The following is a 21,367-nucleotide window of genomic DNA, read 5'->3' on the forward strand; positions in this document are numbered from 1 at the left end:
TTCGTTTCGTGACAAAGCAGCTTCAAGCGACGCGAGGCCAGAAGGAACGTGAAGTACGAATACTAGGCAAATTCATGTACTATACCCTTAATTTCCATGCTCGCTAAAGCGCCACCAGTTGCAGCTCCGATAGACACTAGCGCCAGAGTTCCCTCTAGTGTATATTTAGAGAACTCTGTGATGGGCGACACCAACGCTTTGGGTATAGTGAACAAGTTGACTATAGTAGTTCACTATATCTTTGGCCAAGATCACCCTTTGGGCATGTGTTTATCGTTGACAAAATTGCGCACCCTCCTATCAGAAGCGCGCCGAATGTGACGGACTCTTAGAAACGACGCGTTAAAGGAACTAATTGCGGATTCTATGATCATGATGCATTACTGCACTTTACCAAGAACATTTAGAGGACTGTGGTAGATATAAAAGGAGTATTTTGGGTTCAAAGCATGCGATCATGGCACAGTGCAATAAAGAAAAAAAACAGCAGGGTGCAGAGGATAACGTGCCCGGCATGTGTTGCCGCAGACCTAATGGCCACAGATTTGACTTCCCATGATGGAACTTTTTGCTTTGTCTCTGACCACCCGTATTTTTTCGACGTCACTTCCGTGACAGAAATACGTCACTGAAGCCTTGGTGGACCCTGGCATAAAACACTTTCATGTTAATAAAATTGGAGTGGTAAGGATGGCAAGGGATCGGTGTGCCAACTCTGGCTCTGCCACTGGCACGATATAGCCTGCAAGCCGTGCGTTTGCGAACATGCGCGCAACTTCATCGTCCCGTCTCAACAAGTGCGGTGGACATGAGCGCGCATCGGCTGACTCGACAGTAAAGCTTTGGTGCAATGTATTCTATTTGTAAATGATGAGAAAGCTGGTGACTGAATCAGAAGTTCAAAGCTGCCTGAAATAAGCCATGGTGTGAAGCCTAAATCTCCGTCGCGTACTGGAATATTCTACCACATTGTCATCGTACCGCAAAGAGGCACACAGACGTTCTCCTGCTCCTCTCCGTGCCTTTGAGCTATCCGCAATGGCCTTCGTGACGTCACCTGTCCGATTAGGTGACCGCGCGAGCAACTGACTCCTTCATTGGGCGAACCTGTTTTAGGGGCGCGCGTTTCTTGCGCTTTCACCAATAGGGTGCTGAGAAAGGGCACTCGGTTGAAGTGAACAGACGAGCCGTGAAGCGCAGCGTTGCGATCCTGGATATGCGTGCAGACGACGACGAGGGTTAACTGTGCACTTCGACTATACGGAGAGAACACGTTCCTCGTGTACGTATGACTGACGAAACAAGCCCCTTCGGGGCATCCGGTGTTTATTCTCAAACGACGCGCGGGTGGTAGGCCATGACGGCGTTCGCCAGGAACATGAGGCTGTTGAGGATTCCCAGCGCGCCGGCGATGGAGCCCTGCACGTAGATGCCAACGCGCGTCTCGATGCACAGGTACGCGATGCTGGTCGGCACGTGGATGAAGGTGGCCATGAAGTAGTTCATCCGGTATATCGTCGAACCCGGGATCTCCAGGGCACCTGCGCAGATTAACACAAACATGGAGGCCACTGACCATCGGCAGTCGTGTCTATATGTGTACAGGAATGACATGTACGTACACACAAAAACTGATGCTAAATAATTTCAATATCGAACATTCAGAGACTGTCAAAACTTTGGGCGTCATCTTTCATCAACATATGTTCTGGAATTCTCACACTGAACAATTGTGTATTAAGCTAAGAAAAGCCCTTGGCGTGCTGAGAAGGTGTCAGTCATGTCTACCGCTCCCCCAGAAACTTCTTATCTTTAATACGCTTTTTTGTTCTCATCTACGCTATTGTCAGTTGGTATGGGCTTCTGGAACTGAAACATCAAAACAAAAGTTGTATACACTTCAAAAAAGCGCTTTACGGGCTGTTGCAAATATAGGTTACAGAGAACACACATCCCATTTATTTGTCAAGTTTAAAGTTTTAAAATTTTGTGTTGCATATGAACATAACTTGTTGTTGTCTTTGAGGTCTGAAATTCGAAATAGTTGCGCAAACCTGAGAGGCTTAGCACATTTACAGCCGAAAATTTTGTTGCGTCCGATGCGGAGTTCTGAACACTGGCACATCCCCCGACCGCGAACAAATTACGGACTCCAAATGCTAAAGCACTCTGTTCCCCATATACTAAATAAGTTCAAGCTCACAGAACAGCAATTGCGTCTCCTTTCAAGTAGTGATATATTAAACCTGTTTGTATAAAAAGCTATAAACCCAGAAAAACTACACCCAGTACTTGTAAATGCATGAAATTTTAAGTGTACCCCTTTCTGTTATAGCGTCTTATTTTGGTTGCCTTTTTTCCCAATAACTGTTTGTTTGTAAACACCCAAGTGTGCATCTATTCTGTACTTCATAAACAACCACTAGAATGTTATTTTCTTTTCTTTTTTTCTTTCAATCATACGTGAGCATCGTATGGAGTTTGGTGTGCCATTGTTTCTGTTGCCTTGTACAAATGGGAGGTGGGGCTAGTCAAGCTGCTATAGCGCAGCTTTTTTCCTACTTTCCATGCCACAATTGTTTCTTGTGTGTGTAAATCACGGTGTATCGTTGTGGTGAAATAAATTTAAATTTCAACTTTCAACTTTCAACAGTCAAACGACCAACTACTAGTGTACAGGCGGGTGCACTGTTAAAGGAGACTGCTGCGTGCAGAACACGTTTCATTTCCCTTACCCTTCAGAATCATAGAGGCCTAGATATGCATAAGACTACTGGTGGTTGTAGTGCTGACTACTCTTGACAGACTATAGTGTCATGCATGAAGATTGTTTCTTTGCCGTTATAGGGCCAGCAATACTGATTTTAGTTTGCGTGTTCCCTTTAACAGTAGACCGTACTGTACAGTCAAACGACCTCAGTATTCGGTTTTTCAAGACACTTCAAAAAGATTTGTATGTTCTGTACATCACGACAGCGCTCCAGAGGAGCGTGTTCTACCAACATGTCCATGATGCAGAAAAAGCAAGTATTTTCGGGCAATAAACGGTGTTTCCGATGTACCACGAAAGACCACAGGATTCGCGAGAATCTCGTGTTCGAAGTGCAAAGGGCAACATGCTTCAAGTAGGAGTTATTCATAGAGAACTACGCCAAAGTCACGCCATGGCTTCAATGGAGACAGTGTGAACCAAATGCATACACAACTAAAAAGAGGCTTACCCTGCATGGATGCGCGCCTGCGTGCGATGAAGAAGGAGAGGACATTACGGAAGCGCTTGCTGATCCACAAGGGATGTCCCTACCAACAGCTCGGGCCGTAATGTGACTTCTGGTAGTTTGACGATACCTGCTTCAAATGGACATGTTGCGGCGATCCATGCATGGTCCAGCGGATCACATTCTAACTGGCGCCCGCGTTCCTGTTTTGTCACACATGGACATGCCTGCCGCTTCGAGGGTGTTAGGATCGGCGCTTGAGCCAAGCAGAGAGGAGTGTACGCCGTTCTGCGAACAAGTTGTCGAAAGGAAGCTGCCCTACTGACAGCTGTCCAAAAATGAGTATTGTCCTCCCAACCGGGGAGTGAGGAGCATCCAGTTGCGACGCCGTGCCGCAAAGTGTACAACGACGGCCGAAATGTCTCCTAGAAGAAATGGCGGTGACAGCATGGATGACCTTCAGCTCCGCAGATTGAGCGTGGCGAGCCGGGGTCATTTGACGCTTCCGGCAGTGCGAGCGTGTGTGGCCCAACTCAAAGTGGCCTCATCATTCCAAAGAAGAGACAACCTAGCGCCAGAGGAGAAGCGTGGTTGCTACGGCCCGGTCAAAGACGTTGCCCAGGGTTGGTGTGGGCGGCACCGTCGAAAGTGATGTGTTTGCGGTGGTTGGACAGAGAAGTTTGAGCCCGTTCTTCCCATCTAATGGTGAGGGAAAAAAAGACTCTTGATAACCAGCCGCAGTGTGCTCCTGAGAGAGCCTTCGACGAGATCGTTATGATGTGGGACAACATCTTCTAGATGTTCGTCTTGTGATGAGAAATGTCGCTTGTAAATAATGTAGAATAAACCTCCGTACAGTTTTCCTCGTCAGTCTCTTCATGATTGGCGTTTTCCTACCGAGTCCCCGATGCCGGTAACAGCAAAGTCCAACTCCTCAACAACTGGTGGCAGTGGGTGGGCTCCTGGTCCATACCACCGGTTACAATAAGGGACATGCTGGACTTTACGGGACAGAATGCAACTGCTCCTGCTCCGGCTATGTCTGCTCAGCTCAGGTCTGTTGGAGTCCCGCGCTGCATCTACTCGGGTTCCGAGGGCGCGTTCTCCTGCTGTTCCTGCTACGACCGCCATATCTACCTCTGTGGTCGTGCCTAGGAGGCACGTTCATATGCAGCATCAGCCTCAACTGTGCCCGTAGGTGTCTGAAGTGTCTATAGCGCCTCGCCATGCCCCTGCATGCTGTACCTGAGCATGACAGGATTCCGAGAGTGCCGAAAATTCACTGCAGAGGCCAGAAGAATGAATGAATGAATGAATGAATGAATGAATGAATGAATGAATGAATGAACAGACTTTATTTCTGGAAAGTTACCGAAAAATGAAGCGAATCTAAAGGCCATTCAGCCTGACGTGGCTTCGCTACGCGAAAAGCCTCCTCCCGGAAAGGTGAAGAATTCGCCTGGCTTCTGCCCCGCCGGCACATCTATAGGGATGGTTCACTTCCGTCGGCTTGTACGGAAATGGCACCACTACAGGCGTAGACTGAAAGATGACAGTGCACGCTTAAATGATGCGGACATCCTCTCTCGGGAGAGTAAGGGATGGGGTGATGCAATGGTCAGTGTGCTGTGCATTTCGTTACGCTGTTATGTTGTGCGTTTTTTTACTTTTCTGTGTATACGGCACATTTTTATTTTTATTTTGCATTCATTACGTGTTAGGACCCCTCATGCTGTTCATTTCAAGGGGGAGGGGATGATGTGGTGTCGGTTTTTAGGTTCCGGTTAAAGAACTATAATTCTCTGGTCCCCCCCCCCCACCCCCTTAAAGGGCGCCGTACGGTTGTATATATAGGGACATGCTTGTATACACATAGTAAAGGGAGTTTTTTCGCCCGGGTCTCGGCCATGTCACTTCCTGATCTTTCTCGACCTGCTCTTCGGGCGCCGGGCCTCGTGTTCTCCGTGCGTCGCGTCCCGCGCGCGATACAACACTAATGTCTTGAATTTCTCGACAGTCGAGGGCGACGCATTTTCCGTAAACCCAACCCTGAAACTTGAAGCGCTTTCATTGAACAGAAACTAAGTACCTCTAGACGGTACATTTACGGCATGCAATACCTTTATGCTTTAGCTCAGAAAGTGCTGCTATTTGTATTGAATATTTTAACCAGGATAACGAAGTTGCAAAAATCCTAGCGCCTGCCTACGAGTTGCTAATAGAAACTACCTTCGCCATGGGATATCGCTTATATACTTTTAGATAATCAGTGGTATTTCTTATTACCGGGTGCTGATATTCATGCTCATTTTCATTGCTATAATTACTATACGTTAATGCACAATTTCAATTTAATTTGATTAAAAGTAAAACATGTGTTTAAAAACAATACGGCCACCATTTGAAGATGTATCTCCTCCTGTGTGGTCTTTATGGTTTTACGGCACTGTCCGTGGGCACTTTCACAAGGGCACGGCAACTCACCGACCAGCACGCAGACGAGTATGAGTAGCGCGTTGAAGAAGAAGACGATGGACGCGATGAAGAGGATGAGTGCGTCCAGGCGCATGGACAGGTAGCAGTTTGCGTCCAGGCGGCCCTCGCTCAGCAGGAACACGATGCCGGCGCCAACGACCATTTGGAACAGCTTCAGGATCCCGCTGGCCGTCAGCACGTACTCGCAGTAACAAGCCATGTCGGCCGATTCACCGGCAGTGACCGAGTGCGGCGCGTATTACACGAGACGACCGAAAGCACCACTCAGTGCGACCACTCGCCGGATGGACGTTCTTCACAGCACGCACGGCAGCTGGACTCGAGAAGCGGTCGTTTCGTGCCGCACGTGATGGCTGGCTTGCCGCTATGGATCACACCCACTGTGTGGGATTATTGTTGTTGTTGTTGTTTCCCTGTGCAAGTGGCTCGTACCCAAAGGAAGGGATTGGCCGATTATAAGGTGAATTTGCCCTATACTTTCAGCATTGCATCATTCCTACAAAACTTTTGTAACTTAATTTTGATTTGAAATGCCGATATCAAGTTTGCAGAAAAGAAAATAAAGAAAAATAGTGAGACCGTAATTTAGCATGAAAATCGTTTAGTCGCAGTGATGTATTCCTGAACGGCGAATAAAACATCCCTGTGGCTGAAACCCAGTGTATACAGGCTCCAAATGAAAGAAGATCAGGTTGTGATAATTGCAAGCCCAGTCTTTGAAGAGGTGGTGCTAGTATTCTTTGCCTGAATAAATCGAAACGGCGACAGTGTGGGATTAACAGCATTGAACTGACACTTTGTCTTCTCCGACAACCGGCAGTTAAAGGAAGATGTTTATGGCGAATTTTACGGAGAGTATCTGGGAGGTGCACGCGAGAAACGAAGAACAAGACCCGGACCTGAGGTGGCCACAGTAACTGCGATAAGGTACCGAAAATTTTCGCTTCGTGCAGATGCCATAGAATTAATTACGTCGTGGGCAGAGTTCAGTCATTTAAAATTTCCGTGGAAAATTCAGTGGTGTCCTGGAAGACAACTGGAAGTCGTATTAACTAGATTACGTTGTCGTGTCCCCCCGTTAAATTTGTATTCATACAGGGCTGGTCTGGTGATATCTCTTTTATGCAACTTGTCTTTGCAACCCGAAACAATAGAACATATATTTTTTTTATTATGTCACCGGTACAGACTTCTAAGTAAAAGACTACTTGATATCCCGCTCTCTAAGCAGGGGCTGAATTTGTCAAGGGACAATATACTTACCTTCGGTGCTGCGAGTTTGAGCTTCAGCCACAGGAATGTATTTGGTGCCGCTTGTGCTTATCTTTACGAAGCAAAACGAATGAGACTTGAACTGCCTAATTGTGTCTCATTAGTGCAGCAATAGCTTGACATTGAAAAAAAAGCAAGACAAGTTGTTTTATTTTTCACTGTGATTATTATTAGTATGAACAATTTTCAAGCACATTCAGTGCTAGTCAAAACAATATATATTTTGTCTGGTCTGGACAATAACACTTATAGGACTCTTTTCGCTTTACGTAGATAACTTGTTCACAAATATTCAACATTGAAAACGCCTAGGTCAGGTAATCAGTTCTTGGCCGATCCCTCTTAGCGGGTATGAGCCAAATTTAAGGCGTCATCATCATCATCATCATCATCATCCGAGCGCCTGATTACATCGAAGGTCAAAGGAACAACTGAGCGAGCCAGCGCCACTGGCTCCTGCCTGCCGCCCCTTCTTCGTCCTTTAGTTGTAACACACTCCCATGGCCGGCAAATTTGCGCACGTTTAAAAAAAAAAAAAGCTTTGAGTTTGCCAGGAGGGATTATACTGTGACGGATAGGTTTTGCCAACAACGGAGCTTGTGGAGGCGGCTGATTGTCTTCCGGAGGCTGTCGTTCAAATCTCGCTTTGATGTCCAGAGGGCTTTGTGGTCACGTTGTTTGCTATCTTCAGTTATGTGCTAGCGTTAATGGACCCAATCAGGTCAAGCATGGAGCTCTGTGCTTTGGAGGGAAGAGAGGGGCTGTTGCGCGGTCTCCCGTTCGGAGACCGAGTCCTGGTTGTCCAGCGAGTCATCTATATATGCCCCTCAGGCTATCCCTGCCAATCCCATCATGGAACTATCCAGGTGTACGAGGCGTCCTGCTTTGGAACATGCGCTATTTTCCTTGCATGTCTATGCAGTTCCCACTTTCTTTTATTGTGTGTTGCAGTAGCTTAATCAGAACTAGTCGTGAACAATTTTAATCTAAAGCTACCCTATGAATCTGCCAAGACACTCGCGCTTGTAAAGTGCAGAGAGTTATTAGGACAAGGGAAATGTGTGTGCGTGCGTGCGCAGTTTGCTAAAATGACCGGGAACCCCAATTTTATGCGGGATACTAATAGGGTTGTGGAGAAACTGATTAGTGTGAGCGATTCCCACTTGCAGTCAGCATGAATAAGGATAACAGAAGGACACACCCGCAAGATTACTGTCTGCCCCCCTTTGACCCCACCCTCCCCCGCCTAGAGCAAGTATATTCAAAACACAGCCTTACCAGTCTCCCTGACCTTCTGAAGGATCTCATTTCGAACTGAATTGAGTTTATTGCGCAACAAAGGTTGTCGCGAGTTCCCCCCTCCCCCGGTAAAAAAGTCCTGGCGCCGCCTCTGAACTGGTTTCCTCTGAGGAGCAGCCCGATACTCATGAAAATTGGCGGTAAAGCTAGTTGTACTATTAATCGAGGGAATTTCGGAAATAGATGCCAATTAACACATTCTTGGTGCTGCTTTCTAACATTTTGCAGTCTACCGAACAGGACGCGTTGATCGAACATATTGCAGTGTACGAGCTGGTTGAATTAGGCGCCATTTTTTTTCGCGTAGAACCGTTTTTTTAACAGTATACTTAATAAATAATAATACACAGTTGCTTTTAAAAGTTATTTTAACAGAATAAATTTTATGCGCGCCTGGTAAAAGAAATAAGCTAAGCATTGTTACATAATATTGAACAAAAGCTAGCGCCCTCTAAAACAACATTGTCGCGCAAATTGTTTGCATTACCCGACCTGGCGGCCGGATCACGTAAATTTCGAAAAGGACGCCCAACACCGGCGTTGGGACGCCACACAAACTGGAAGGTGTTTTGTGGCCACACGCTTTCCGCGGCGTTGTGTTCTGTGGTGTTTGAGTGTTGCGCGGCGATCGATTCAACGTATTACGTTCACAGAGAGTTGGCTCCTCTTACACGTGCCGTCACACCGAGTGAATTATCCCATAACGTAACTACGCCCGCGCCGCAAAAGAAAATCGCCAATGGCGACGGGATCGGCGTCGGTATCGGGTCGGCGGAGGTCCAGTCGGGGCATCTCCTTGCTGCCATCGCAGGACAACTTCGTGAAAGACTTGCCAACGGACATCCCCGAAGAAGACCGTCTACGCATCCTCCTTCGGCTCTGCTTTAGGCGCACGTTGGCCACACTGGCCGATGAGGTGGACGGCTTTGACGAACTCCACGAGAAACTGTTGGTTCAGGGTCTGTCGATGTTCGACAGTAGCGGAGACGGTGGCGACGACCTTTTGGACAAGCTCTTGAAGCTGACCACTTCGAAGAACGAAGACACCAGCGACGTCTTACCAGCGGCCGTCGCTGCCGAGCATCACGAGCTTCTGAAGTCGTTGGTTGCCGAGCACAAGCGCTGGAACGAGTTGCTAGCCGGGGACGTGCATTTAGAGCCTGGGCGGCCTTTAGTGAACGATGACGCCGCTCGAATGCCCGTCGCACGTCAGCGCCACTACGACATGCTTCTAGAAAGTGCCGAACGGTCACGGCGTAAAGCCGTCGCGATACTTTCCAACTTACCAGCCAGAGGCGAGGATGAGGACGATGATGGAGTTGCCGTGGGCGACAGCACCGCTGAATTGTTCGACGTGTAAAACGAACTGAATGTGCGGTATCGCTCTCGCGTTTTGCCGAGTTGTCCGAATCTCGGGCACCAAAGGCTTCGTGGTATCGTCGGGGCGATTGTTTGTATTTATTGGTTACGTTTTGTACTAAAAGAATTGCGACTTTAGCTTTTACGTACTCCGCGTGTGGCTATAGTGAACTAGAATATATTCTACTTCACTATAGTGTGGCTATCGCTGGTAGTGCCGCCTGTAGTCAACACCCAATAGACCAGGGGATGTTGGTGCAGTGCGGGAGACAGCGGCACTGTGACACTGGCGAACGGTTGTGCACCCGGAAAATGTCAAATTTGCTTTCTAGGTCATAGCCGGGGACGCCACCTCAGTGTAGCGTATCGTGACACAAGATACCCATCGTTCAGTGAAAAGGAAGCTCGACACGATACCAATGACGGTACTGCATGGCTGCCTAGTAGCTGAATCCGGTAACTGTTTTAAATGTGCAGCACTAAAGGGGTCCGGGCTGTGGTCGATTACCGTCACGCACACGAAACGTTGTGCTATAGCATAGCCATGTCTTTAAAGGGTCATAGCAACGCTTGTGTGTGTTGAACCTTTTCACTGTCTGTGTTGTGCGCTCTGGCCTAGCATAATGCTTCAAGCCCAGAGTATTACCTCAGAGAAAGGCAAGTGTCAGTGAGGCATAGAATAGCTGACCGAGGGGGAAAGCAAGGTAAGTGAGGAGGGGGGTAAAGCATAGCATGTGCAGATGCACATGCTATGCTGGTGCATGTGCATAGCAGGCGAAAAAGGGAAGTGGGAAATAATTCATTTGTGAAGCGTTGCTGAAAGGCAGGGCAAATTGCTGCGCCATGCTTCCTACAGCTGTCATGTTGAATGCTACCATATAATCTTGTTTTTTTGCATTGCTCTCTTTGCTGTGCAATTCATGCGCTAAAGTCTCACTGCAATGAACCTGCACTGCTCCGGAGGGTCGCCATTCAGGCAGGCTAGAGTGCCATAACTGTAGCATGTATTAGGGAGTTTCGAGTGGGGGCCTCAAAGCACTTTGTCTATGCACACTTCGGGTCAAGCAGGAGCGAAGAGTTTTCAAATGGAGTCTGCAGTGCTTTGGTCACTCTAGTACTGGCCGAGAGCAGTCACTTCAGTGGGTGCAGTCACGTTATTCTGATGCAAAGCTTTTAAGGCAGGCTTAGGGGCTACCACTATGAGCCATAGCGTACCAAACGCGGTTTGGGTTTTGTGCATGCAGAGTGGCCTCAATGCTATTTTTTGGGGGGCTCCCAAGTTTTTGGGCCCTGTATTATATATAAAAGAATATATAAAAGAAAAACAATACAGGTAAATGTTCACCTGTCTTATTGTGTTGTGCTTATTTTTTTATTTGTGTCATGCAAGTACACTCTGAAGACACTGTGGTAGATTACGGAACCAAGACAGCAAAATGACACCACAAGGCCTTTACTTTACTGAGCAAAACTCTGAACATGTGCAATATACATGGCAGGTGAAATGTACATGTGCATGCAACATCAAACACTTAGGTTGCAAGCGACAGAAAAACTTGGTGTGAGCAACTTCATCGATGCACTGAAAAGGCCCTCAAAGCTGGGCTCCGTGCCTTTTGTTTCTGGATGCTGCAGTCCAGAGGAATGGGAAAAATTGAAAAAATAATAATAATAAAGAAATAACTGCTGTTGCAAAACTCATACAAACAGATGGGTCTTGAGAACAGCCACACAAAAGCCATTTGAAACTTTGACGCGAAGTGAGGCTTTCTTTCAGAGGTCGTACCCGCTGCTTTCTGCATCAAAGTCAAGAAAAAAACATTAAAACATTGACCAGTGGATCAAAATGATTTCGTTACAGAAGAAAGCTTCAGAGCCATTTCAACAGCATCAAATACTCAAAGACCAGTCATGGTGGTGAAGAGCAGTTATTGGCAGTTTCAAGAGAACTTCCAGCTCAATAATGTATGCTTCTCTCCTCTTCCTTGCCATGAGAATTGAGTGTCAGCTTCATCGCAACATAGAGTATACAAGTGAACTTACAACAACCAGATGACATAGCAACACCCACATATCTACGTTTGGCAGGAAACATTCCCGCTTTAAAGTGCCGATAACGACATACCACAGTGGCACTGCAAAACCTTACAGAATCCACATTCATGTACATATTTTTTTTAGATGGTTGACAAATAGCCATACGTTGATAGGACTAGATGCTCCTTACAGCCATCAGCATAATGGTAATTATGTTTGAGATGCCATACGAAAAGTGCTTTTACAATACGGCATCACATCGTGCACAAGGAAAAATATTGTGTGCAAACTCCAAAACCCTGAGGAGTCCCGCAGGAGTTTATAAAGATAGGTCAAGCATACCTGCCAACATTCACAAATATTTTATAAGCTTGAAAATTGAGCTCTATTAGAAGGTTTCACACAATTCATCATTTTAAAACAAGACTTCACAGTGGTCAAAGGTGAGGTGACAAAGATGTCGCATACCAGAGTGAGCACTTGCTTCAAGCAAGATGACTCTCTATCTCTGAAGCAGGTAATGTCAACAGCACTGTTTCTAAATAACTGTGCTGTTTTAAGTTTGCCACCACATATGTGCTGAATGTTAGGTCACATCACAATCGATAATGTTTGTACAAACACCAGAAAAGTGTTGGATAGAGGTCGAAATTTTGAATATGTGTCATACAAACCTTTTCCGTGCACGATTTTTCAAGAATTTTAGCAGTTTAAGGTTGGCAGGTACGCATCAATCTGGCCTACTTGGACAAAGACTTTCCGAGTGACACAACTTCTGTTCTGGACATCCCATGTCTATCCAAGCTTATGCGCTTGCATAGGGACCAAAAAATGATGCATTCACAGTGCTTGAAAGGGAACCACACTATGAGGAGGATCAATCGCTTCGTGAAAAAGCCATTTGAGCCTCCATTTTGTCTTTATTCCAGGGAGGTGGAGCACTGCCATATATGGCAGTACTCCACCAATATACGTACACTCCACCTATATACGTACAGTACTGCCATATGGCATATCTTGGGAGTCAACATTTCTATACTGAAACACAGTACACAGCATAGTTGCACAGCACGTTGGGAGGAGAAATAACCATGTAGTTTTAACTAGCACAGCGAAGTACAGGCAGAACCACACTTCAATGAGAAAGTGTCAGCATTACATTTTTATCCCATGTAAATACTAGCGTCGTTGATCGTTTTGTTACATTAACACATGCGACAAAAATGTCGCAGTGAAATGCACGCTCTAGGCCACACCACGAAACTTGCATTACACATTTCGAACAAGAGTGCGCGTAAAGCTAGAGCCATGCTTCCTTAAACGTTACACAAGCGGTAGCATGTGTATGTGATAGGTGTCCAAGCTACACCAGACAAGAGACTGTTGTGGAGAAATAAATGTTCATTTGAAGTCGTATTCTAAAAGGCAGACCTTGATAGTGATGCTGCCAGATACTGCTGAATAACGAACGAGTTCGCACGTTTAGCACATTCGTTTCTTTGATTAAAAACGTTAGAGCTAAGGTACCACATTTGACGATTGTAAGAAAGCATGCATAAATGAGTGAAATTTCAAGCACCTCCTATAAAAAATCATTTCTGATAGCATGTAAGTCGTAACAGCTGTGTCGGGTCATCCACTTAGCGGGGGAAGAAATTGACTCGTTTGCAGTTCTCACAGTACCTCGACTTCTTGGAAAGCCCACAGACTACTTTTTTGTTATTATTGGGTAGGTGGCTGTGTAATTCTTCACCATAGTACCATTGGTCTCAACAAAGTTTGAAAAACACCCTACATCTTATACAAATGAAGAGTAATTCAAGTGGCCTTACACACTAGCCTAGTGAGTGCCATTGGAATGCTCTGAAATACACTGGCTACAGCAGTTTTACTGCCACCTTGTGAGCTTCTGAAAAGTGATGACTCGTGGCTGATGCCTGTACCGAGTGCTGTACCTATCAAGACTTCCAACTTAACAGCTACCTTTGCTCGGGTAGTACAAAACCCACAACATGAGGTTAAATCAGTTGACAGTGTGAGAATGACGTGAAGCTGCATGACAAAGTTTGGTAAGTATAGCGGCAGACAAATCACAACTGATATTCTTCATATGGGGGCCACGTCAAAACTTGTGCAGTGGTATCAAGTGAGTAATTTTGGTTGCACGGCAATGCACCGTGAAGAGACGGGAAAAACCAAGAGCAAAGAACACTCCAGTTCTTTCCATTTCTAGAGCTCATTCGGAGATCCTTTACATGACAACAGGCTGTGCAACATTTCAACAATGCCACAGTGTCAAGTGTACATGATTATAAGTCTCACATTTCTGTAATGAAGTCACCATTGTCTATCGAGAGCATTCATTGATTGGGTATGATGCATTTGTATAGTGCAAAGAGAAATAAATACTAAACTGGAACGAAGAAAATGCACTCCAGCCTCAAATGTGAGCTGCATGCTATGATGGGAGCGAGACCATTTTGTACAATATTGAGAAAGTGGTTGAAATGAAAACAGCTTAGTAATATTAATAATAAAGAAAGGAGCTCGAGCGATTTTTTTTTTAACATAACTAACATGCTGGTGGAGCATGGCACGACCCACACACAGGGTCCCTTCTGGGAGCAATGACTTTGCTGTCATAGAGTATCAGAAGTTTCAGACCGGATAGTACATGCTGAGCACCTGCAACCAGTACGTTTTGAGCACCTGCAGGTATGGTCACACACACACAAAAACACACCTTTGATCGCTTTAACAACTTCGGTAAACCATCAAAAGTGCTCACTCAGTGAATCGCGAAACACTTGCAGCGCAGTCCGTTATTGAAGGGAACACGGCAATTTGGAGACATCGGCAAAATTTTTTTTGGGGGGGGGAACCATGGAAATGCCCTGTTTTGTTAGGAACAATCTACAAGGAAAGCCGCTCCAAGGACCTGTGCATTGCAACGACATTGCTTCTGCCGAAACCTTGAAAGAGTGAGCCACACTCATTCCCTTCAACAGCAGCCCTTGCTGTAAGTAACACACCTGTCCTCCGGCTCTTGAGCACAGCTATGTGCAGCAAAATATTTGGTTTGATGTCAGTGCACACCACCTCACAATGCCTACTAAATTCACTCATCTTTTGCCGATGCGTTGCAAAGAAATCCTGACATCCAAATGAAAAGAAGTAAGAACAGAAACACACCACGCAACAACTTCGTCACATTGTGGCTATAGAAGGAACAAAGAGCAAGTCATGCCAGCTCACCAAATGTGAACGTTTGCAGTAAAACAGAGATTCAGTGTCGCGGTAATGCAGCAATTTTGTAATGATGTTCATGGAAACTCGGCAGATGGACACCTACGGATCAAGGCATAGCACAATGTTCTGCTCGAACAACCTGGCTTTGGTGGTAGCTGAATTGATCAGCCAATGGGGGAAAGTGCGGCTCTACCAGCCTCAAGGCTTACGCAGTCCATTTTACATGTACTACACTTGCTTTGTATCATCCCGTAAACTTCCAACAATATCAAAACCCAAACAAGTGCACCAGGCACACAATGCAGCTAGCTTTCTCTGAAGCACGTGCTTCACATGACACAAGTACCATCAACTTGCACACTTCACTACAAGCGGTCACAATAGAACTCTCGGAAGGTCGGACACCCCTCCATCAAGAGATGAAGCTGACCACAACAACCACACAACACCGAAGGCCAGACAAAATGGGGCACTAGATTGAGCGGAGAAGGATACAGGTTCTCCCTGCGCCTCCATTCCCACTGGCTTGCGAGGAAGCGTGGTCACCCACAAAACAAGTGCTGCACGAGGCATTGCACTTTTCTCCGCGCTAAGCGAGGTCCATGTAGGGACAGCAGAAAGAAGCCAGGCTCGGCTTGCAGCGACCGAACGACAGCTGCCGGTACCTTGCCCCCGCCGGCGAGATTCCGCGAAGGAGTAAGGCAGCGACGTAGACGCTACCTCAGCTACTCTGCTTGGTGCTTCGTATACGGCCCAGGTGGCACGACTCCCGGGAGTCTCGCGTGCTGGTGCAGCCGCTGCACGAGCCGACCGGTGCACGGCGCTCGTCCTCGTCGTCGCTCGTGTAGCAGGTGGTGGCACGAGCGACGGCGCCTCGCGTGCTCGTCGCCTGCATCAGTTCAGGGTCTGGGCCATTGCGGTTTTCGTAGAGGAGGATGTTAAGGGTCTCCTCGTAGATGCGAGCTTCGGGGAACTCGACCTGATGAGAAAAGAGCAGAAGACGACGATGCTGTATGTAGCGTGTTCAGGAGGCTTGTTTGTGACTTAAGTGATTAATCAAGGAATGGCCAGTCGGGCTAGGTGAATTATGTTCACTGCAATGATGGAAGCTTGTGAAAAGTATACAAACATGCCGATGATAGTGACGAAACAGTCTTTTCTGGATAAAAGTTGAAAGTCAGTAGTGAGCGCTTTTGCTGTTCTAAATTATGCTTAGGATCACGTGTTTATTCGGTTTTAACAAAAAAACAAAAAGCCTTCGTTAACATCAACCATTAATCTTAATGACTTGGTTTCATTCAACTAACTAGAAGTGTGCAAATAGTAATTTTTGAGATAAAATGAACTAAAAATTTTGTGGTGCCATAAATTAATTGAATAAAATACTTAATTACAAAATGATGTTCATAACATAGTAGTTCTAATTTTGTCACTAAAAGTACAAAGGGAGCCTTAGAAACTATTAAGCAGATTCTGTGTGCCCAGAACTCTTCAGAAAGTGTGCTAAAACTAATTGATAAAAAGCAGCGAGTTGCAATCACTAACATGACCATGGTCAATAATTTCTGTCAAACGTTCTTTATAGCCTATGAGGCGCGGTACACAATCGTGGTGGTGCTGAATCAGTCACTGTACTAAATATTTTATCTGAATCAAGTTACCTTAACCATTCTCGAATAGCAGTGCAGTTGCTGTCCAGCCTTATATATTATCCTACCATTTGAAATACACACACATACAAAAAGCTACAAGTCTGAATAATTGTAAAGTACACACAGATAAATGGCTGAAAGCGTCGACGAAATTCGCCATTACTTACTGACAACAACTTGGCATTCTAATTATGTGCTACTATTTGCAGTACTGTCGTTGACACAAACATAATGGCACCTACAACTGTATACTGACATGCACCAAAGCTTGAACAAAATTAGCAGAGCAAGACTCAATAAAATTGGCTCACACTTTTGTCATTAATATTTAGGTAGGGCACAACTTTCCTGTCAGCAAGGTGGCTGCTTCGTAACACGTACTTGGCAAGGAAAACTTGTTTTTAGTGCACAGGACGTATGTAGAAAAGGAAAGGACAAGATAAAACCGAGTACACGCTTACAACCATGTTTACTGCTCACACGATAGGACTATGTCATTTGAGCAATGAACTAGATTGTGAGTGAACGCTCTGTCCTATATTGCCCATTTCAACAAACGTTCTGGGCAGTGAATAGGTTTCCCTTGTCAGGTATCTATCCTCTCCACTGAGAATGCAAACCAGCATGAGCCTGTTTGACATGTTCACATGGTATTTTACCGCATGGTTCATTCAACTTCTCATAACCTAAGCAGCGAAAGACAGCCTTCAGGAGTTCGAGTTAATTCAAGACAGCAATGGGGCAACCTTAGAATATATTAAAAGAAAGAAGGCAGGTTTAACTCATGATATATGGGTAGCCCCGACCAACAATGCCAAGTTTTACATTCTGCATTTTTACGTGACAAAAAAGGACCTTTGCAAACCCAAAGCCCTAAATTCCCTTTGCGTTTTATCTTTAGCCAGTTTGGATCATTTTATATCCAAATATTTGGAGTACACCAAGTTTTGCATTGCACTAAAACACAAAATCTGAAATTTCCAGCAGTGCTTAGTGTCCCTTTACAACAGTCACACTTAGAAACTTCCTCAGATCCGGTAAACGGTTGAGGAAATTAGACACTGTAGACTGTGTAGAAAATGGAAGGTAAAAGGAAACAATAAAATGTGGCTCACTTTGGTGTGCTTCTTGTCAGTTGCGTAGACAATCGATGTACAGCAGACCTCGGCAACCTTTTTACCGTGACCGTAGAATGTCCAGCAGCAGATTTCGTTGCTGCCTATCACATCCTTTATGAACAGGACGCGGCTGCAGAACCGCAGTGACAGCCGGTCAAACATTTCTACATTCTTGAGGAGATTGTCATCAGAGGTGCTGCAAAAAAAAAAAAAAAAAAAAGGCGGGAACCGTGCAATGAAGAGGTCAAGTCTGGTTGAGAAAGGCATTGGTTAGGTAAAACCAAGCACTTATACACGAGCAAGAATTATATTTCAGGGAGAAAGGAAGGTCCACACCTGAATTTATATACATGTATGAAATAGATTCATATATTGTGTAGCGTGTTTGATGAAACGAGAACCACGGATTAAAAAAAGGAAGGTGGTTAACTGCGCAGGAATGAAATCAACGACATTGGCTGCCTTCACGTAGTACTGGTTATGCCACTTAAGTGTATTTCGTTACATTGTAGATGGCATTCGTAAACGCCCTATGCAATGATATAGTGTGACAACGTATATGCTGTGTCGTAATTTTTCTGAAGCATAAGGAAGGCCCCCGAAATATGAAATACAATCACATGACCTATCCAAGAGAATTAGAACCCTGTGGAGCACCCACCAACACATACAATGGTCAAAAAATTTTGAAGGGTTGGAACTCCACTCGTCTAGTTATGATAAAGTACATAATTAAAGACACATCTGTAAATAGTTCTCTAGATGGCACACTATTCTAAGCAGCAGAACATCGAGTGTCATGTAAACAGAGTTTTTACAGTAATGATGAAGAAATAAGGACCTATTTCTAACTCATGTAGGAGCTGTTATGCACTCTTATTCAGCAGTCCAGTGCAAAAAAGTACATCAGCTAGGTGGGCAGGTAGGTGTCCCAACAAAAGATTAGAACAACACAAGAGCAACGCCGCCTAACTCAATATGGGAGGTTATCTTGTGGCACATGACTCATGCTGCAAGTGTAAGACCTTGTTTAGTTACATGCGTGTGGAGTCCAGACACTGATCAGCTTACTAGAGAAACTGTAGAAAACGTAGAAATTGACAAGATAACCCACTAAGCATTGCCCATATGTATCCTTCTTGGATAAGAAAAAAAAAAAAGAATAATCACACAGTTTCTTTTAGCGGTACAGGTAGCTGGGTTCTATTGCTTCGTGATTTCCCCATATATATACCTATACGTATATCTGTGTGTTTATCCTTCTTGAGAAGTTATCTAGGCACTAGTTTAGACAATGTAAACACTAAACCAGGACAGTATTTGCAAAGTTATTTTCAAACACGAGCTGGTGTCAGCGCTGATTCACCTGTACGAGATGCGAAACACACCGCAACGTATACAGAAACATGTACACTTGTTGCAACAGGCACCGACTCTGGTATAGGGTTGTTTACACTGGAATACATGACCAACCACATGCAACACAGGAAGTTGCGAAAGAATCCTTCCTGTGCAAAACACCCACACAAAACTTATCTTATCACTGACATTCCATATACTGCTGACAAAAAAGGGAAGCCTTACCTTGTGTAGGAATACTTGTTGTTATGTCTGTTGATAAGCAGCTTGACCAGAGGCTGAAACAGCATTATGATAACGTATTATTCACAACACACCTGATAACCAATTTCCAAAAATCTACTGACACTTTCCAAATGTACTTAAAAATAAACGAAGCATAATGTTGGTAAGATGAATACAAGCACACCTGCTTAGGCATTGTGCATCATACGCGCATGGTTTCTCATATGGGTGTGACACGGGCTAGTCTAGGTCGCCATCGGCCCCTTGATATCTCGAGCGCGATTGACTCTTTTGAGCAGATAAGTCGATCGCGATCGAGACACTCGATTCCGATTGAAATCCTGCATCCTGCTGCGCCCGCAACTCTTAGAAAGTGCGATATCTAACCTTAGTCGAAGTGCTTATCAGTAGGTTTCCTTCCTTCTCGTTCGTGATGAGTGGAACTCTGCAAATTGGTTCTTGCGGGCTCTCCTTCTTCTGCAGGGCGGCTTCGCAGCTTTCCACGAGCGCTTGGATGAGGTAGTACTTGGCTTCGGCCAGTAACTCCGCAATCTCCCTCGTGGATTCGGGTAGCGGCACCGAACCGTCCCTCAGAAAATTCAGGATGGTGCCGAAGTGTTTCCCACATCTGTCAATGAGTATCCAACCTAGGAAGAACAACCCAAGGGAAAGTAGAGAGACAAAGACAAGTCAACGCAGTCGGGATCCTTTGAAGCACGTGAAATACGGAGTTATACAACACGTTCTGCGAATGGATAAGACAAGTACGAAACAAAGATCCCGTTACCCACGGTTCGACAAACGTTCACGGCGACAAAGCCGACACAGTTTCTCGCTCGAAACGAAACCGGCCGCTGCAAAACGAACCCTCGTCCAGCCGTGATGGGAGTGGCACAAGCTTAGAAACGCGGCCTGCCGGATCGACGAAACCGGCAGGAGAGGCTCACCTTCGGAGTCGGTGAGCACTTCCATTCGGCCGCTGAACATGGCCCTGAGCATGCTGTCATGTTTGGTGAGGGTGCCGATGGTGGTGTAATGGAGGGACCCGCCTACGTTGAGCTTCACGTACTGGCTCGGGCTCCCGTTGATGACAGTCCGGTGATCGCCAGACATGGTTTTGCCCTCCTCGGCTGTCGGCCCTGGCGGCGGCGGCAGCGTCGAAGCACACAGGGCGTCAATGGTTGCCGCGTGTTAGCGTCGTGAAGAAAGTGCGTCAAGATCGGCCGAACCAAGATGGGAGCCAGCGGCGGCGCGAGGAAAAAACGCTCACGATCGCACTGCCCAAAGCTCCGATTTCTGACAACACGCGCGCCACATCCAGCCTCAATCGCTCGCGTAGTGATCACGTGACCTAAAAAAAAAAAAATGAGTGCCTTTTCGCACACGAGAGGTCGTAGCAGCTTCCGCTGCGTAATGTAGTGCGCTAAAGGCCGAAACCGAAACTGTTGGTGCGCGCGTTTGAGTTAACGTTTTATACCGTTGTACTTCGGGAGAACACAAGTAGCCTTCGTTATTCTGTACGCGTAAGCACTTCCCATGCCGTTTGAACGTTTGACTTCTCTCTGGTTTTCATGTGTGCCAAATGTGAGAACGAGCAACCTGAAAGGAGGGTGAAAGATCGAACCCATTAACAGATCACTCAAGCGCAGCCAGAGCAGCTCTACGCATGCTCCCGCTCATAATTGTCAAACAAAATAATTTCAAATTTTGAATTACTTCTGTAAAACACCAAGGCTAACAAAACACAAAAATATCAAACTAAAATTAAAAGTGTTCTAATCTGACTAAATTAGTCCGTGAAACTGTAGATATGTTGATTGTAGTAGGCATGCCAAGTGACGTACTTTCCAAATGAATGGCAGTTATTATTTGGGCGCATTGAACCTTCCAATATCGTGAAACTTTTATTCATGTTTATTCAGAAGTTGCATGCATAATTGCATTAATGAATTCTACATTAGTTAATAATGCCAAGCGTGAGGGCAACCTAAAGTCTATTATCCAAGAATACACACACTCTCTATTAGTGTAATAATTGTGATAGAGCATATGTTTGTTGGCCACATTGCGGGATAACTCGGCC

At 45.6% G+C, this 21,367-nt stretch overlaps 3 protein-coding genes across 3 annotated transcripts; 1 reads left to right on the top strand and 2 right to left on the bottom strand.

Annotated features, from left to right (window-relative positions):
• Window positions 1-1,323: 1,323 nt before the first annotated feature.
• On the bottom strand, window positions 1,324-6,067 carry LOC142802745 (uncharacterized). The gene is made up of 2 exons (XM_075887772.1): window positions 5,703-6,067; window positions 1,324-1,541 (listed from the first exon to the last, which is right to left on the bottom strand). Exons 1-2 carry the CDS (start codon window positions 5,911-5,913, stop codon window positions 1,333-1,335), a joined length of 420 nt encoding a protein of 139 aa, XP_075743887.1. The 5' UTR covers window positions 5,914-6,067; the 3' UTR covers window positions 1,324-1,332.
• A 2,734-nt stretch (window positions 6,068-8,801) lies between these two features.
• On the top strand, window positions 8,802-9,782 carry LOC119180242 (uncharacterized). The gene has a single exon (XM_037431389.2). The coding sequence runs from the start codon at window positions 9,025-9,027 to the stop codon at window positions 9,643-9,645; it is 621 nt and encodes a 206-aa protein (XP_037287286.2). The 5' UTR covers window positions 8,802-9,024; the 3' UTR covers window positions 9,646-9,782.
• A 5,579-nt stretch (window positions 9,783-15,361) lies between these two features.
• Window positions 15,362-20,615, bottom strand: LOC119180231 (BTB/POZ domain-containing adapter for CUL3-mediated RhoA degradation protein 3). Its single transcript, XM_037431378.2, has 5 exons — window positions 20,232-20,615; window positions 19,672-19,931; window positions 19,285-19,337; window positions 17,698-17,896; window positions 15,362-15,909 (listed from the first exon to the last, which is right to left on the bottom strand). The coding sequence occupies exons 1-5, from the start codon at window positions 20,395-20,397 to the stop codon at window positions 15,652-15,654; spliced, it is 936 nt and encodes a 311-aa protein (XP_037287275.2). The 5' UTR covers window positions 20,398-20,615; the 3' UTR covers window positions 15,362-15,651.
• Between the last annotated feature and the right edge of the window lie 752 nt (window positions 20,616-21,367).

This window comes from Rhipicephalus microplus, chromosome 3 (genome assembly GCF_043290135.1).
Source record: "Rhipicephalus microplus isolate Deutch F79 chromosome 3, USDA_Rmic, whole genome shotgun sequence".
In the NCBI taxonomy this organism is placed as follows: Eukaryota; Metazoa; Arthropoda; class Arachnida; order Ixodida; family Ixodidae; genus Rhipicephalus; species Rhipicephalus microplus.

Coding starts and splice junctions, on each gene's coding strand:
- LOC142802745 (XM_075887772.1), bottom strand. CDS start 5,913: ATGGCTTGTTACTGCGAGTACGTGCTGACGGCCAGCGGGATCCTGAAG. Junction 1,542..5,702: donor ACTCGTCTGCGTGCTGGTCG/GTGAGTTGCCGT, acceptor TAATCTGCGCAG/GTGCCCTGGAGATCCCGGGT.
- LOC119180242 (XM_037431389.2), top strand. CDS start 9,025: ATGGCGACGGGATCGGCGTCGGTATCGGGTCGGCGGAGGTCCAGTCGG.
- LOC119180231 (XM_037431378.2), bottom strand. CDS start 20,397: ATGTCTGGCGATCACCGGACTGTCATCAACGGGAGCCCGAGCCAGTAC. Junction 19,932..20,231: donor AGTGCTCACCGACTCCGAAG/GTGAGCCTCTCC, acceptor TGTTCTTCCTAG/GTTGGATACTCATTGACAGA. Junction 19,338..19,671: donor TGATAAGCACTTCGACTAAG/GTTAGATATCGC, acceptor ATGCTGTTTCAG/CCTCTGGTCAAGCTGCTTAT.